At 43.9% G+C, this 18473-nt stretch overlaps 1 protein-coding gene across 2 annotated transcripts in view; it reads right to left on the reverse strand.

The window, feature by feature from the left end:
• Nucleotides 1-3552: 3552 nt before the first annotated feature.
• Nucleotides 3553-18473, reverse strand: part of GYG1 (glycogenin 1) — a 35203-nt gene continuing 20282 nt past the window's right edge. Inside the window, 2 exon segments of one of the 2 annotated variants that reach the window (NM_001082241.1) lie at nt 3553-4379; nt 6568-6787. In NM_001082241.1, coding sequence (NP_001075710.1) covers nt 4206-4379; nt 6568-6787 — 394 coding nt within the window. In that variant the 3' untranslated portion in view covers nt 3553-4205. 2 annotated transcript variants of the gene reach the window in all.

Here is an 18473-nt window from a genome sequence, read left to right on the forward strand (position 1 = left end):
CTAGCTTCTTTGGTATTCTCTCTTAAAAGAAAATCTTTCATTAAATCTCCCATTTTAATTAAGACATTTATACATCATTTCTATTGACAGAATGTAAAAATTACTGTTATTAATCATGTTCCTATTGTTATTTTGCTCAATTTAACTGGTTAAATTTCTTGTTCAAAAAGCAGAGTAGGAGTGGGCATTTGGTGTAACAGTTATGAACGCCCACGTTCCATACGGCAGTGCCTGGGTTTGAGTGCTTGCTCTGCTCCTGATTCCAGCTTCTTCTGTACATCCTGTAGATGGCTCAAGTGAGGTCCTTGCTACTCACAAGAAAGAACTGGCTGAGTTCAAGCTCCCAACTTCAGCCTGACCCATACCTGGCTGTGGGGACATCTAGGGAGTGATCAGTGGAATGAGAAATTTATGTCTGCCTGCCTCTCAAAGAAGCATTTTTTAAAAATTAAGAGTATATACTTGTTTATTAAAAATGCCTTGATCCAATTAATTTCCTCATCTGCAAGAAAAATAGGCATTAAGATAGTGTCCCTATATATAGATAGTATTCTGGATTGTTTAGAGCTTGCCCTTAAAAATCAAAACTCTGTGACTGGCGTTAAGGTGTAGTATGGGTAATGCTGCTGCCTGTGATGCTGACACTCCATATGGGTGCCAGTTGGAGTCCTGGCTGCTCCACTTCTCATCCAGCTCCCTGCTAATAGCCTGGGAAAAACAGTGGAAGATGGCCCAAATGTTTAGGCCCCTGCCACCCAGAGAATCAGTTGAAGCTCCTGGCTTTGGCCTGGCCATTGTGGCCACTTGGGGAGTGAACCAGTGGATGGAAGATAGGTCTCTCCCTCCCTCCCTCTCTATAAATTTTTCAAATAAATACATATTTTAAAAAATCACAATTCTAATGATTGGAAATATTGAGAAAATTATCCTCCGTAACTTATTACCAGATTCAATGAAATTTATGCTCCAGCCATATATGCTGGACATTGGTGTGTTTTTTCCTCATTTATAATTCTTGATAAAATTCCTTATAATTTGGATGAGATTCATAAACATGAGGACAGATGTGGTATTTGGTTCATAACAAGAACTCAAATGTTTAACACATTTTTAATACATTAAGAATATCTGCAGGGAACAAATACCATATATTCTCCCTGACCTTTAATAACTAATAGAGCACCTAAAAGGCAATCTGTGTAAGTGAAATTGACACTTGGAGAAGCAATGACTTTGAACAGCCCTCATCTTGACTGTTGAGGAACAGTTTTTTTTCCCCCATACTATTTTTTGAACTCTTCACTTAACATAGTCAATCATATGTGTATAAAGTTAACTGAAAATAGATCTTAGTTAAAAAATAAGAGTGGGAATAGGAGGAGGAGGAAGAGGGGTATGAGAGTGGGTGGGAGGATGGGTACTGTGGGAGGAATCAACATATTCCTAAAGTTGTAAATATGAAATGTATGAAGTTTATATTCCTTAAGTAAAAGGTTTCTGGGGAAAAAATTTAAAAAAAGAATCAATCACTCTCCTTTTCAAAAAATTAATACAAATTTAAGAAACAAGAACAACAAAAAAGAATGTTTACAAAAGGTATAACCTCGGGGCTGGCACCGTGGCTCACTTGGTTAATCCTCTGCCTGCAGTGCCGGCATCCCATATGGGTGCAGGGTTCTAGTCCTGTTGCTCCTCTTCCAATCCAGCTCTCTGCTGTGGCCCGGGAGGGCAGTGGAGGATGGCCCAAGTCCCTGGGCCCTGCACCCTCATGGGAAACCAGGAGGAAGCACCTGGCTCCAGGCTTCATACCGGTGTAGCTCTGGCCGTAGCGGCCATTTGGGGGGTCAAACAATGGAAGGAAGACCTTTCACTCTGTCTCTAACTCTGTCAAATAAAATAAAATAAAATAAAAAATCCAAAAGGTATAACCTAACAGGGAACTATAGATGCAAGGAAAACTAAACACCTAGGTCATAATCCTATACCTTGATTAAGCATGGAACTAATCCCTGAAGACATAGATTTGACCTCTGTTTAGCAAATTTATCTTAGATCAATGGCTGTTCTACCCACCATTGTTCACAAGGGATTAGGTAAGGTTACAGTTACCTCCCATTCATATCCTCTAATTTGAGTTGCTGCCTTTTTATTTCTCTTACTAAGTAACTCTTACTTTGGGCTCCCTGGAAAAGATTTTACAGGGTAATTGTGCAGCTTTGCCTGGAAAAGTTAATAACTTCACCTTAATGAAGACATAGCCTTTAAAAGAAGGAAAATAAATTGTTAACACAGTTCAGTGACTTTCTAGCCATATAACTTGACATCTTTATGCATATTACATGCTTTATTTTCAATGAAGAGATAGCTTTTAATATTTTCACATGAGCACCAAAGTGTAGTAAATATTAAAAATTCAGAGTTTGATTTCCTCCCAAAATTTGATGCTTTTAAATAGTTTCTCAGTTAAAGAAAAAAAGCTTTGAACCTTATCTCTTCTAATATACTTTATTTGGATTGTATATTCCATGGGTACAAAAGTAAGGTCATGTACTTTAAAGACTGGGTTCCTGTTCCTCTCAAGCAGTGATCCAGAAGCCAGGTTTCTGAGTAGCTCACATAATCTTGGGAGGTCTTTGTGCAACAGCAGCTGACACATGGATGTATTTAAATCTTTGCTAAATGCTTCACCTACATGAAGGCACACTAACTCATTCTCTCTACCAGTCCAAATCGCTTTTATCTTTCGAAATCACTTATTTAATATTTCATTTTAGGTAGGTCCTCAGGTTCTTCTTGAACTCCTATAGCCAGCCTTTAATGCAGCCTCCAGCCAGTCTTGTCTCCAAGTCTCCGTATCCCTTTGTATTCACTGACATCCATATTAAATAGAGATGACCAGCAGAATATTACTGTAGACACTACAAAGGGTGACTGAAGGCTGGGGTTATAAAAGCCACGGCAGATGCCCAAGCAAAACTTTGTAGTCTTTCCTACTGAGTCCTTTAACAGAATCATATCTGAGTACTCACTTTAGTTTCAGAACAACAGTTTGTATCCTACCCTGCTCCAGTTTACCATCTCTTGCAATCTAGAATCATCTGTAAATTTAATAATACTTCATCATTTTATCACTTTGAATCACAGAAAAAAGTTCTAGTAGTCTAGTACTTTCACTGAAAGGTTTCTGAGTACGTTCCAAGACTGACAATGAACCTTTGATGACTTTATAAATATCTGAAATCCCAGTGAATATGGAAATGGAGTGTGGGTAACAGATTAATTTGATTTCACTTTCTCCTGTCAAATCCATCACTATCACTGGAGAACATTAGATTTAAATCTCAGATAATGTTTAAGCATATATCCCAGTGTCCAGCTTTATACTGTTTAGAAATATGACATCATTTATACACTATGAAGTTTCCTATTAGATTTTTGCCAAGTGTGTGTGTGTGTGTGTGTGTGTTCTTAATCTAATTAAACAATCAGGATATGGCAGTGAGTCTTTATTTTTCATACAGGGTGCCGTTGCAGGTAACCATCAGAGAACACACTATTTTCAAATATACAGAACTGAACAAAAGCATTTCCGCATGCTGCCTCCTCACTGTACACAGAACACTGGTGAACATCTTCAGACACAGGCTAGGCAATGAAATGGGTTCGCGCCAGCTGCTGATGCCATTGTTGCTATGAGTCACTCAGCAGTGTTATTATAGGCTGTCTTTACTCTGATAGCCTCTGGGCAATTCTACAATGCAGGTCTAGTGAAGGGTGCAAGCAAGCAAGCAAGCAAGCAGGGGACCGGATGCCATGTGCTGTCTGGAAGGGAAACTGACTGGGAACCTGGCTCTGTACTTTTCCCCCAAAGAATTGATATAGCCATCTTAATAGTTTGATATATCAATATATATTTATATCGATATATATTGCCTTTACCATGTATAATTGGCAGTCTGCCTAAGTGAAAGTTCGTGAAACAGCTAAGTCAGTCAAGTGTTGAAAAGCAGAACACTGTCCAAGCAGAACACTGTCCATACAACAGAACTGCTACCTCACAACTTTTGCCCAGTTCTCGCTCTACAGAAACCCTTCATCTGATGAGTTTTAGTGAAAGCCTCTAGCAGCTGTAACAGACTTTTCTCAACCCAGCTCTAGATGCTAAGTATCAGAAACAAGTGCCTGTGAAGTGGGTGTGTCCAGTGCTACTGGAGGTAAGTGTCAAGTTTCTTCTTGATGTTGTCAAAGGAATCTGCTCCCATGTAATCAGCCTGGCCCTGTTCCCATCGCTCTTTCCGTTCTTCTGAGGACACAAAAGGTTGTGTGGTGGCCGGGGTCTCCCCAAGGGACAAGTGTGATACGGCTCCTGAGACATCTTCCTGGAAAGCAGAACATAATCAGAAGGTCTTGAGAGCTGAACATCAGACCATTTTACAGCGATCAATGCAAGGTGAGGAAAGCCAGGATGAATTATCATGCAAAATAGCAAAAACTGAAAAGCATCACATGAAATAAACAAAAAGCACAAAAATACAAGGATCATATGGTTGTTTTTTTTTTTTTTCCTAACAAAATGAGGACTTCTGGACTCAGTGAAAACATTGGGAGAACAAAGTAATTAGGGTTAATGTTTAAGCTCTGCATACCTTTCTACAGAAGCCACAAGAGAAAGCCAGTGTATAGACCAAGTCTGAGAGCTGCAAACAGTTCATTAGAAAGTGTAAGGTGAATGGACAAAGGAAGACAAGTCTCACGGTAAATTCTCAAATCTGTGTGGGCTCAGAAAGGTTGAGAACTTAAACAAAATGATATTTCTGATGCTATGCTTCTGAAAGAACCTAACCAGAGAGCCGCAACACATATACGAGTTGTCACATTATAGAGGAAAGCTGCATGGTCTGAGACTATGCACCAAAATCTTCTGCCTGCTCAAGCTTTCATCTGGGTTACCAAGTAGCATCTAGTAGCTTCTGTTAATCTGCTTAGTTTTGAGCAACTGTTTTAATTCCAGGAACTTCCTGGGTTCCTGATTCTCAGCCTTTGTGTTAGGGAAGGAGGAGGATATATGTGCAGCCAGCAGAGCAAACCTATGCTTTATTAAATCTGATGCTCATTGTGTGAAGTTTCCAATGCACAGTAAACGAATAGCAACGCTACTCTCCAAAAAGCTCTAAGGTGAGAAGATACTGGGAATCTTAGCAAAGAAAAAGGTGAATGAATACAAATAGGTATAGATTTTCACAGAAGGTGGTGAACAATTTTTGATGACCTGTTTGTGTTGCCATATGTATTTAAACATAGGTGTGTGCGTATGTATTTAAATACACTGAACTGCAAGGGATTTGGTATAGGGGTGTATTATAGGCAAGGAAACATGAGGAAGTTCTCCCATTGGCTCAGTCCTGCCTCTGCCTTCTACTTGCAACAGGAAGGATAAAGAAAGGCTCTTCCAGATTCATCTGCTTACAATGTAGGGCTGTGCATTTATCATGAACTTTCCCAAAGGTTAAGCCAAGCTTAGTGGATCTAGCTGAAAACAGTTCAGCATCTGAGGTCTAACTCCCTCTGCCATTAAAAGTGCTACACTTCATTTAAGGCTGTAATGTCCATGTCACATTTTCATAAGGATAGCAGTCTTTCAGACCTGAATTTGAGCCCCAATTCCGCTACTCACTACTCTGTAAGCCTCATCTTATCTATAAGGCTGTTAGCAATAAAGGTAGAGCTAAGTTTCACTAAGCACTTACTGTGTGCCAGGTACTGTTTCAAATACTGTACAAGTATTATTTCATGATCCATACAAAGCACTTAGGGTAGGAAAAATGGACGTGTTAGTTATTTCTCCCTTTCTCCTTTGTATATTTTGGTACAAATGCTGATAAGTAAAAGGGCTCAAATCAGTATCATAGAAAAGAGAAGAATTATAATCCACCCACTCAGTTATATTCTTTTATATCTTAATGTGCTCCATAGCAACTTAATTCCTCATCCTCTTCCAATTCTTCTAAAAACAAATCTCAGGGAAGAACCTTTAAAGTCAGAAAAGATGTTAAACAGGTTCTCTATATGATAACATGTCACCTCTCCTGCAAAATTTGATTTGCAATACTATAGTCATAGCAAAACAAATAGAAAATAAAAATAGCCCTAGAAAAGTACTTACTGTATGTTATTGTGATTGTAACTGAAAACATACTTTCCAAGAGGATGACAAACATAAAATTGTAGATTCTAAAAGGTGTAATGTGGCAGTCTGTTTCTACAGACATCTGCTTTAGGATGCTTCTTAGGACAGTGGAATAAGGAGTTTTTAGGTACAACATATGGAAGCATATAAGAAACTCTAAAAGCTTTTCTAATGCTCTGAGGTCTACTGACATTTGCCACACAATCTATTCCTACTACTTTTTTTGGTGGTAATATTTCTTCCCTCTAAGATGGTCATTGTTTTCTTTCCACAACATCTTATCTCTGCTTAAAATAGCACTAAAAACTTCCCATCTGTATTAATATACTGAGTTTTTAAAAATGCACAATTATCTGAGAGAGATAAAACCCAGAACCTACCACATGTTGGTATGAGCAGGTATCTTGGACAAGGCCAAATTGTTGAAGCAGAGGTACAACACTGGTGGTGAAGATGTCCCACCACACGTTGAGAAACTGTGGATGAGTCATGGTGGGATCATGGCCCTCACTTCTGACACTTTTTGTTTTGGTATCGTAAGTATAGTTCCATGGTTTAGTTTGCCCCAGGAAATGCACAACTTTGGCATTTGCACCAAACCTGCCAAGTGAACACAAAAGTTGAAACGATTAGTGGATTCTGAGCACTGACAAAAAAAAAAAAAAAGATAGACAACATTTTGTTCCATAGCACCCATCCTGCAGTTGGGAAAGAAAACCGAGAGACGGTTCCTTTTAAAATTCTTCAATTTGTGTTAAATACACACAACCAAACACGAATCCATCATGGACAGGAAAGGCACAAGCACCAAGAACACACTTAGTATTACCTAGTAAAGTTGAGGCGTTCACGCGCTACAACCCAGCAGAGCTGAGCTTCTGAATGTGTACTCTAGAAACTGCATGCGCAACAGAGGGGAGAATAAAAATGTTCACAGCAGCAACACTGTTCGAAATCGTTATAAACTAGAAACAACCCAATGTCCATATGCTAACTGGACATACTGCTAAGCATCGGCACATGCCTCCCAGCCTCCACAGGGGAGTACACTCTGTTGCACAAGGTCATGATGGCTTGATTTGGCCAATGGAATGGGGGTAGAAGTGACAATGTACCTTTCAGAGGCATTGGGTATTTCTGTCCACCTTTTCTGAGAAATTACAATTCCTACCAGCAGAAGAGCATGTTCTGGGCAGCCTGCTGGTTCCAGGAGAGAGAGAAACCTGGAACAGCTGGTTCAAATCTGTGGCCTGGCTCCAGACTTGGCTGAGAGATCACAGCTATCCTAGCCAACCCACCAACACATAACGAAATACTTGCTGACTGTCAAATAGCATGCAGATTTTAGAGTTATATGAGAGATACTTCAAAAAATTCGAAGAAAAATACAATTAAAGAGGCTGGCACTGTGGCATAGTGGGCAAAGCCACCGCCTATAGTGCCGGTATCTCATATGGGCACCAGTTTGGGTCCAGGCTGCTCTACGTCTGATCCAGCTCTCTGCTATGGCCTGGGAAAGCAGTGGAAGATGGCCCAAGTCCTTGGGCCCCTGCCACCTGCGTGGGAGACCTGGAAGAAGCTCCTGGCTCTTGGCTTCAGATTGGCTCAGCTCCAGCCGTTGTGGCCATTTGGGGAATGAACCAGTGCATGATGACTTCTCTCTGCCACTGCCTCTAATTGTGACTTTCAAGTAAATAAATGAATCTTTTAAAAAAATACAATTAAAGATGTTTCCGTGCAAAAAAGTTTTGAAATCTATATATAGCTTTTTCAAAACATGCATTTTTAATGAATTTTTTGAAGACGCCCCTCATATATCCATTCTATTTGTTAAAAAATAAAACACATGTGGTATATTCATACAATGGAATACAAAGAATATAGCAGTATGAATGGATGAACTATAGCTGTAGCTATCAGGCAGAAAACAGATGAGTTCTCAACATACTTATGTTGACAAAAAATAAGCCAAATAGAATCAGATACATTTGACTCCACTTCCAAAAAGGCAAAACAAAACACAACAGAAGGTACTATTTAAGGATTAGACAATAATCAATATAGGAGCTGGTGCCTTGGCTCACTTGATTAATCCTCCGCCTGTGGCTCCAGTGTCCCATATGGGTACCAGGTTCTAGTCCCGGTTGCTCCTCTTCCAGGCCAGCTCTCTGCTGTGGCCCAGGAGGGCAGTGGAGGATGGCCCAAGTGCTTGGGCCCCTGCATCCGCATGGGAAACCAGGAAGAAGCCTGGCTCCTGGCTTCAGATCAGCACAGTGCACTGGCCATAGCAGCTATTTGGGGAGTGAACCAACAGAAGGAAGACCTTTCTCTCTTATTGTCTGTAACTCTACCTGTCAAATAAATTTAAAAAAATTAAAAAAAATCAATATAAATTTCATGATTCAGGTTGCCTCCAGGGGAAGGGGAAGCTGTGATTGGAATGGACAAATGGGAGCTTTGAAGGTACTGCTGGCCCACTTCCTAACTTGAATGTTGGGTTATAAAACTGCATGTGTGTTTCAATTATACTCTTCTGTATACACGTTGTATATTTAACATCACTTTGAAAGGCAGAGTGACACAGAGAAAGGGGAAAAGAGGGAGTGGGAGGGAGAGAGAGATTGCGATCTTCCATCTGCTGGTTTACTTTCCAAATGTCTACAACAGCTAGGGCTGGGCTAGGCCAAAGTCAGTAGCCTGGAACTCCATCTTGGTTTCACATGGGGCATTGTTTGCTGCCTCCCAGGTGCATCAGGAAGAAGCTAGATCAGAAGTGGAGTAGCTGGGGTATGAACCAGGTGCTCCAATATAGGATGCAGAGGTACCAAGAGGTGGCTTAACTCGCTGTGCCACATGCCCACTCTCACTATATTTCAAAATAAATAATATCTTTAAAAGAGTAAGAGTTAAGCTGGTCCTCCTCTGGCTAGGGGGAAAAAATCTATGCCTATAAAAACAAATAGTAACATGTTATTTACTCAGGAATTCAGCGGCAGAGTGGCAGGACAGGGGCCGAGATGGTGGGGTTGACTTTAAGCTTGCACAGCAGATGGGGAGTTGGTGAAAATAAAGGGAATTCCAGACAGGGAGTGGCAGATATGAGGTGAGCATCTGTGAGATTAACCAAGTATCCTCAGAGCCAGAGAGGAAGTTTTGAGGAGGGAAAGAAAGGAAAACAGGGACAGATCCCTGAGTACCCCGCTCAGCATTAGATGTTAGTGGATTATCCTAAAGGCAACCAAAGAATTGGAGTATGATATGCCAATCAAAATTCATGTAATCTTTCGTATCCTAAAGTTTATTTTGTAAAAAATGTTATGGACTTGATAAACAGCTGTCATTAGCTGAGCGTTTCCTATATTTGGAGCCTAAATTCTTTAAGTACATGATTGGGAATAATAATATTCCTACAAAATAGGTTCACTGGTGTGTTAATTGAGGTGCTGAGACTGAGCTATCCAAAGCCACACCACTATTAAGTGTCAGAGATGGGATTTGGCACAGTTTTGCCTGCCTCTCGGGCTGGGCTCCCACTCCAGCGATGCTGCCACTCCAAAAATATGTGAGAAAAACAGGCTCTACTTGTAAAGTTCCTGCTTTTTAAGGGTGACTGATTATTCCAGAGTGTTTCCTCTGAAAATGAAGGGGATACCTGACACCTCAAGCTTTCTCTTTATACACATAGACTTCACTCACACACACACACACTCAATTTTAATCCTTTAAAGGACAGAAATCGTAATGACCAAATGTGTGCCAAGATAGGGCAATCAAATGAGCAACTGCCATGCATCAGGCACTATGCTCAGTGTGCGGCCCAAAATGCTTCTGTCCAAACAGTGGGACGGGCCATCTACATAGCAGTAAGTGTACTAGCACACGCAAGGCTCCGAGGCAGGGCGAGCAGGCCAGTGCCGACTGGAAGGGCTAAGGGGATTCTAAAGTAAGAAATGCGGGAGGGATGTTCAGAGGCAGCTCTGTGCAGGTATAGGGCCTGGGCAACGTCTGGGAAAGATGGGCAGGGCTCAGGGAACTGCCTTCAACAAATGTCCTGACGGTGGTGGAGGGACCCGAGGCAGAGGTCCAACGCCTGTGTGTATGTGTTGGGGGTCGGGGTGGGCAGGCGCTGCCTCTTCCTAGCAGTATCAGTCCTCATGCCTAAAACGAGAACGAAGCCCTCAGCAGAAGCACGTACTCCTCCGCCTTCCCAGATGTTCACTCCTCCTGAGCCCCTCCCCTGTCCGCAGCCATAGCACCCACCTGCTCCTTGTGAATTCACTGACCGCTAAGTCTCAACCCATGACTGGCCTAGACCTCACATAAATGGTGTACACAGTCATAACACTGTAATTCTAATAAAAACATGAAGTCTCCTGACAGTTCATGGAAAATGCACATTATGAAAAAACTATGCCTAGATTTAAATTTTTTAAGATTTATTTACTTGCAAGAGTCACAGAGAGAGAGGGAGACAGAGAAATCTTCCATCCGTCTGCTGGCTCATTCCCCGGATGATTGCAAAGGCTGAGGCTGGGCCAGGCCTAACCCAGGAGCTTCTTCCTGGTCTCCCACATGGGTGCAGGGGCCCAAGCACTCGGGCCATCTTCCACTGCTTTCCCCTGGCCATTAGCAGGGAGATGGACAGGAAACCGGGCAGCCGGGACATGATCCCGGTGCCCAAATGGAATGCTGACATTGCAGGTGGCGGCTTTACTACAATGCTGGCCCCTAATTTAAATTGGTTTTGCATCAAAATAATCTTTTAATCCTATTTTCCTTGAACTTTTTGAAGTACCTGTACATAGTATAAATGTTATTCCATTCTGATCTGCTCTCCTGGCAGTTCACAAGTGAATAAGCAGTAGTAATAGCAAATGTGCTTGTCTATGGGAACCCACGTGTGCTAGGCACTGGTTAGTAGCTGCATGGTTTTCCTTAACTAATCTCCAAAATGACTATGTGAGGAAAGCAAGGTATGAAGAAGTTAGGTAACCTATCAAGCATTGTATGGCTGGTGAGTGACAAGGCTGGGATTTCATGCAGGCAGTCTGGCTCCAGAGCCAAGACTCTTAACTACAACAAGGCTCGCATTGTAAGGCACTACCAATGATAAGGGCATTGTCTATGTGTGGCATTTGTTAATCCATGAACAACTCTCTGCCCATGGACAATCATTCTGAAAGTGGAAAAGGTATGGCTGAAATCCCTGGCAATACCCTCAGCACAGCTGAGGGCAGAGCAATAGAAAGCAAAGAGCAGGAAAGACAGTTAACACAGTAAGCAACTTCGCACTGTCTGAAGAAAGACTGCTCTTAGAGGATGCAGTTTGCACACAGACTAGGGACACAGGTGGGACAAGGCCTAGATGGGGCTTCTTAGGATGAGCAGGTGACCCACGAGGGCACTGTGCTGGGCAGTGTTTCAGGGCCCCCAGTTCCTCTCCAGGACCTCGTTCTGTAGACCGAGGCTCTGTGCTCCGGTGGAGGAAGGACACAAGGGTTCATCTACCTGCACATTGCAACTGCCCAGTCCTCTGCAGTAGGCAGGAACACACGCCTTAAGCTGTCCCAGCCTGGTGCAACCTCCCTCGATCCTGGCTTCAGGCTGGCAGATCCCTCCGTGGCTCATGACCTCATTTTTGAATGTCAACAGGAATGCCATCTGGAGTAAGTCCATACTCTGCATTTCACTGTCGCTCAGGTCTTCAGCTCCACTTCCATGAATCCATGCTCCTGAGTGCCTTTTAATGCTCAATTACTTTTACTACCTGTGGCCAGCAGACGGATCCTCCCTCCTCCTTTACCTCTTCTACACGAGCAAGTTGTAAACCATATCCATCACACAGTCCTTTCCTGGCAGTCATGAGAGATTCTGGACAGGCCTGTTTGGGGCTTACAGGGTCAGAAATGGGGGTGGAACTGCTGTTTCTTCCAGCACTTGAGGAATTCCTTGAGTGCTGCTAAGATGGGGGGAGGGATGGAGGGACGAGACAGGAGAGCAGAATTGTGGAAGGCAGCATGGCAGAGGGATCACGGACCCTCCCAACAGCTACCCAAATGTCTGCAACAAAAGAACTCAAATGTAAGCTGTGAGTAAGTTTCTTAAAAAATGAGCTGGAGCCAGGCTATTGAGGGGCGGGCCAGAAACAGCTCATGAGGATTCAGGTGTGTGAAGGCAGAGAGATGCACCAGACAGGAAGTCAGAAACATGCTGGGGGCATACAGCAATCCCACAGGGACTTCCCTGGCCAGCAGGAAAGGGGAGCTCGCTGACAGATATAGGTGTGGTCTAACTGCCACACACCTAACTTCTATGGGAATGGACAGCCGTAAGGAGCGGTAGGAGAACCAATTTTAGAGCCATGCTCTTTATGAGAAGAGCAGGCCTGGGTGAGTCATTGAGCATGCAAGGCTTGGGCCAGCCTAAGGGCCTTTGAAGCTGGGAGGAGGACTGCTAAGTGGGAAAAATGGGGCTCAGCTAGGAAGGCAGGAGGGAAGCTAAGAAAGACTTTGCCATTTCGTGATCCTGGAAATCACCAACAGCTCCCACTGAGTATAAGGGCCACTATCTGCACCCAACATCATGTAAACCATCTTATATAAAGGTTTAGGAGTTGCTTTAACTGTGTTACAAGCAAAGGAGCTTGAAGGGCTTGCCCTGTTAGCTTTCCTGATGACACACCGGACAAAGAACAGAGGAGCACAGCAGGAGGTCTCAGGCTCCAGTCTGGTTTGTTACCGAGTTTCACCTCATGTAGATAGACATGGACTTCAAATGATTATTGTTTTATGTCTCAATCAGGTTTCTTGAGAAATGCTTCTAAAAGTCATTTTCTGTCATCTTAGTTTATCCTTGTCACTTATGAAAATCCAAAATAACCACATCAAGATGAAGTAAGGAAGAGCAAGATCATAAGTCAAGAGAGAAATTATTTCATGCTTAAAAGAATCTTTCAGCCTGAATGTGAATCTGAGGGCACATCTTACATGGAGGGTAACCCAGGATACTTCTCTGTCTTTAATCTCCCTTCCACTTATGGCAACAATCAGGTACCAGTAAGAATCTAGTTGGTTGGCGAGGGCAAAATAGTTAGCTGGTAAATAAGAAAGGGAAATGCTGATGTCAGAGGATAAAGCCGAGCTGACCTCGCCCCAGAACAAGGATAAGCAGAAGATTCCCTGACTCACTCCCTGATTTATCCACCAAGCTGCCAGCCAGGAAAAAAAAAAAAAGTTCAGTATACATCACAATTGTCTCTAAACTACTGAGAGCCATTCATTCTGACCCACTAAGGGGGATTGGTCTCAGCTTGCACACATCTCTTAAAATAAGTGTTCTAATTTTAACTTGATAGAATCTCAAAAGAGTCACCCAGATCACAAGACTCGGTTTGAACCCGAGCCAGCAATAATACTGCTTATGTTAGCCGTTAAAGTAATCCCTGTGACCTGATGCTACCAAAAGATCAGATAGAATTTTCGTGACTAGTTTAGTAGTTGGGAAACACAGCTGGTAACACGCGGGGGAGACTACGGAGCAGAACAGGCGCTAACCCAAGACAGTGCACAGGGAAACAGTCTGAATTCTCACTCTGCCCTTTTAGAGCAGCATTCAGAGGGAGAGCGGCAGTCCTGCTTTGTTAACACTTGTCTGAGAAATACGGCAGCAAGGCCTCACGACTCACCTGCACACAAGCCCTTCCCCAACCAATGAGCCACCTGTCCTCTCTCACCAAAACATCCCCTTCTCTTAGCCACTGACCTTCTAAGTCAAGTCACGAACACAAGTGCCCATGGGGTACAGCCAATCATGTAGATGGGGAGTGGACGGTGAGGCTGGGGCTGTGGCACACAGGAGTGCTTGTGCCATTGCCAGAAGACAGCTGCTACCCAACAGCAAAGGACCACGGCCCCCAGGGGCCCACCCAATTTTTCCTTGCAACAACTCCCAAGAGTGGCCTGGAAATCAGAACAACGTCAGTTCTCAAGAGCAGACCTAGACTGGGGCCTAGCTGACTCCAAGCCTGGCAGGCCTTTCTTCACAAACTAGGTCAGGAAAAGACTCACCATGTCAGGCCACTGGGGGCGCTGTTCTGAGGGTAGCATGCCATTTGTCTGCTACTTTGCTCATCATTTAACCAAAACATGCATCCACCCTCGAGCAGCAGCAGTGCCCACACACCCTGCCTCATACATTGTTGTTGTTTTAAGACTTATTTACTTACTTGAGAGGCAGAGTTACAGACAGAAAGAAGGAAAGACAGAGAGAGGTCTTCCATCCACTGGTTTACTCCCCAAGTAGCCACAACAGCCAGCGCTGGGCCGATCTGAAGCCAAGAGTTTCCTCCAGGTCTCCCATGGGGGTGCAGGGGCCTAAGCACTTGGGCCACCCTCCGCTGCCCTTTCAGGCCATTAGCAGGGAGTGACATCGGAAGTGGAGCAGCAGGTACTCGAATTGGCTCCCATATGGGATGCCAATGTCACAGGCGGAGGCTTAACCTACTACGTCACAGAGCTGGCCCCATTCATTGTTTCTAGGGATGAACTGTATAGGCTCCTACCTGAGGCTGATCTCTCCACTGTGCGCTGGGTCCCACACCCTTTCACCTACCCGAGGATATCACTATCATGTTCCCCTCTACTCCCAATTTGTCTGCCTGTTAATGTCCTCTTCCCCCTAACAGCAATCCCATAAAAAACCCCATGCTCTAACACCTCACATTTTCACAAAACAATCAGCGCCACCCTCTCTGGGCCCCACCTTCCCAGCCGGCACCATCCCTTTGCTCAGATGCCTCAGAATTTTCTGCCTCCAACGTGCCTCCTCCTTGTGGACTTGCTCCAACCAGCCTCTCTCCTCCACCGTTCCACCAAGTGTTCTCTTGCCAAAGTCACCAGTGACCTCCACCTTCTACAACCGATGCCAATCTGCAGCTGCCTTCCTATCTGACCTATCACAGCGCCTAACACAGAGGGATCCCTCCTTCCTCCCTGAAGCACTTCTTCGCTTAGCTTCTGTAACACTGCACCTCCCGGGGTCTCCTCTTACCTTGCTGTCCTTGGTCTCTTGTCCCTCTTCGTCCTTATTTTTCTGCCTCAGGGCTCAGTCTTTGGGGACTCTTTCTTACAGATAATCACTCCCTTGGTGACATCACCTTGTCTCGTGGGCTATAAATACCACTTCTCTGCTGACACCACTCCTGGTTATGTCTCACCCTGACCTCTCTCCTGACCTCCTGACTTTTACGTCTACTTGCCTATTCTACACTCTTGCTAGGATGTTAGTATACACCCCAAACTTCGTACATCCCAAACCTAACACATCCAATACAGCTCTGGCCCACACCAGCCCCACGAACCTGCTTCACTCCTGGGTGTTCCCATTCCAGGAAATGGCAACTCTATCATTCTGGCTGCAACGGCCACCAACCTTACCAGACACATCTGACATACACCACCAAGTATCCGACTTTTCCAAAGAAGTTGGAAACTTGGGTTTTATAAACAATGCTAATGGAGTTTAAAAAAAAATTCTGGGTAGCAGAAATAAAACCTGCTAGGGCACAGATTCAGGGGATACTTCAAAATGCTCATGGGGAAAAATGGAATTAAAATATAAGTTTATTTTGATGCAAACTTTTTTTGAAATTTCTGTACAATTTTTTTTCATAGTACACATTTTTCCATGAACTTTTTTGGAGACCTGGCATACAACAGGCATGAAGCCCACGGGTGTGGGAGCTAGAAGGAAGCTGTCCGTGCTTTTCCTCTCCCGTGAGCTCCCTCTTCTGTTGAGACAGGATTTCTCAGCCAGACGTCCACCCACATGAGGTCACTTCTTGTGCCCTTCATTGCCTATTGTCGGAGGGGCCTCTAAAGGCTGGGGTGGGTCTGAGATGGAAGTTGTTCCCTTGTGATGAAGACTGGGGCAGGGCAGCTGACCAGGCAGATCATCTGATTGACACTTAGGGGTGAGGTCAGAATGACCAGATGGCCACGTTGCTGGGCTGTACAGGCATTGCTGATACCCAGAAAAGAGGAGCAAGATGTCTGTGCAGCCACCACTTGATTCTTTTTGAACATTTAGCCCCAAAGGGACCATGGCGTGCCAGACAGGGACTCTGCACACCTCAGCAGCTGCAGTGGAGGAGACGAGGAGCTCCCTTGTTCCTTCCCCGGCCTCGGCTGTGCTGAGCGTGTGACACGCAGCGCGCGCTTCAGCACTGCCGCGTAGGTCAACCAATGACCCAAGAAGAAGAGCGATGCAAACTACAACAGCCTCAGGGTTCCAGGTGGAGTAGGCATGAGAAAAAAGAAATGAAAATTGGCTGGCGCCATGGCTCGCTTGACTAAATCTCTGCCTGAGGCGCCGGCACCCTGGGTTCTAGTCCTAGTTGGGGTGCTGGGTACTAGTCCCGGTTGCTCCTCCTCTAGTCCAGCTCTCTGCTGTGGCCCAGGAGGGCAGTGGAGGGTGGCCCAAGTGCTTGGGTCCCTGCACCGGCATGGGAGACCGGGAGGGAGCACCTGGCTCCTGGCTTTGGATTGGTGCAGCATCAGCCATAACAGCCATTAGGGGAGTGAACCAACAGAAGGAAGACCTTTCTCTCTGTCTCTCTCTCTCACTGTCTATAACCCTCTCTCTGTCTCTCTCTCATTGTCTAACTCTGCCTGGCAAAAAAAAAAAAAAAAAAAAAAAGAGAGAAATGAAAATAGAAAGGCTACAGCTTCAACAAATGGTCATGGGGAGAGTTGGGGCCAAGGGCATCTTGAACAATCAGATCAGAAATACAAAGAACAAGAGAATTTACCACGCTGATGATTCTATTTCTTTTTTGGGAAAATACTGATTTTAAATATGTTTGGTAGAGTCTTAGTGAGTGAGTCACAGTCTTGTAAAGAGAGATTCATACAACTATCCTCAGAAAAGTTTAAGACAGTGAAATAAATGGGAATTCTCAGATCCTATCTCAGTTCAAATAAGAGGGCAAAATAAAACATTAATATGAAAATTATTTGGCAAATCAGGCTTGTAGTCAATCAGTTGGCCAGCTAATTTGTGTGGTAACTTAGAGCAATACCAGAGAATTCTGTATCTTGGGTTTAGGTCTGTTTCATATGACATGCTATGATATAAAGAACTTTTAGTCAGTGGGTATAATAGAAAGCTAAAATGGAATTAAATGACAAAAAAATAATGAAAATTCTTTTCCTAGCATTCTACATAAACCAAATTCTATATGCTATATGGATGAAATAGGTCCTTCAGTTGGAAAAACCTTTAAAAAACTTCTAATAGTCATTAAAAGTCTTTTATATCCCAAACATTATGCTAGGTACTTTCAAACTTAACATGAATTTGAGCCATTTCAAATATATTATTTCATTACAAATGTACTTATAACTTTGTGCCTTTTGGAAGCTACATTTGAGCATTCAAAGTGGTAAAACTATTAAAGCTCTTTATTTCGTTCTACCCAAATAATACACAGAAAAAAAGCATCACTTTGCTATTTCATGGCTCACATTCATGTTAAGTCTGATTCATATTGCTGAAACTTCACAGAGCATCAAAGGCCACGCTCTTCCAAGACAGCCAAAGCACTGAGATTCTGGGTTTTCTAAGTATTGCGTTGGTGACCTTATGGCACATGTTTGGAGCTGGGGACACAAACTCTTGTTTCTTGCTTTGTGGAAGAAAGTCCAAGAAGCCCAAGTGGCTCTAAACCAGGCCACAGTCTCCTATTCTAACTACCATTCCCCACGCAACCTAGGGAAGACCTAGGTGCTCCTCGGTCCTGGAGACTACCAAGGATGTTCTGAATACCTGGGTGAGGCTTCAAAGTCATGGGGGCTCTTTGAGGAGCAGCTGTGGTGGCCCAAATGTTCTCGATGGGCTACTTTGGTTTGCAAAGGATTTGGCATTTTTTTTTTTTTTACATTAGTTGAAACAGAAAAGAAATGCAACTCCCTGCACCTTTTCAACCCTTCCCACATGAAAGGAAAGGTAAGCAGATGTATCTCTTTGGGTCTCTGCAAGAAAAGTTAAAACATTCTCTGGCAGTGGTAAGGGAAGATGAGTTCTTTGATCTGGTTTAAACATTGGCAAACAGGCAGCCGTGGGGTGAGCCGAGGCAGGGCTTTGAGAGCCTTATCGCAGAAATGTAGCGCTGACACCCTCAAGGGCGAGCTACTGAGCAGCAGCAGGGACTCCCGCCAGCCCGCAGGCCGGCCGACATCTGGCTAATGGATGGAGTCACTCCCAATCTCCCCAGTGCATCTCATACTCT

Source organism: Oryctolagus cuniculus, chromosome 4, assembly GCF_051225735.1.
Source record: "Oryctolagus cuniculus isolate XC-2025 breed Fujian yellow rabbit chromosome 4, ASM5122573v1, whole genome shotgun sequence".
Taxonomy (NCBI): Eukaryota; Metazoa; Chordata; class Mammalia; order Lagomorpha; family Leporidae; genus Oryctolagus; species Oryctolagus cuniculus.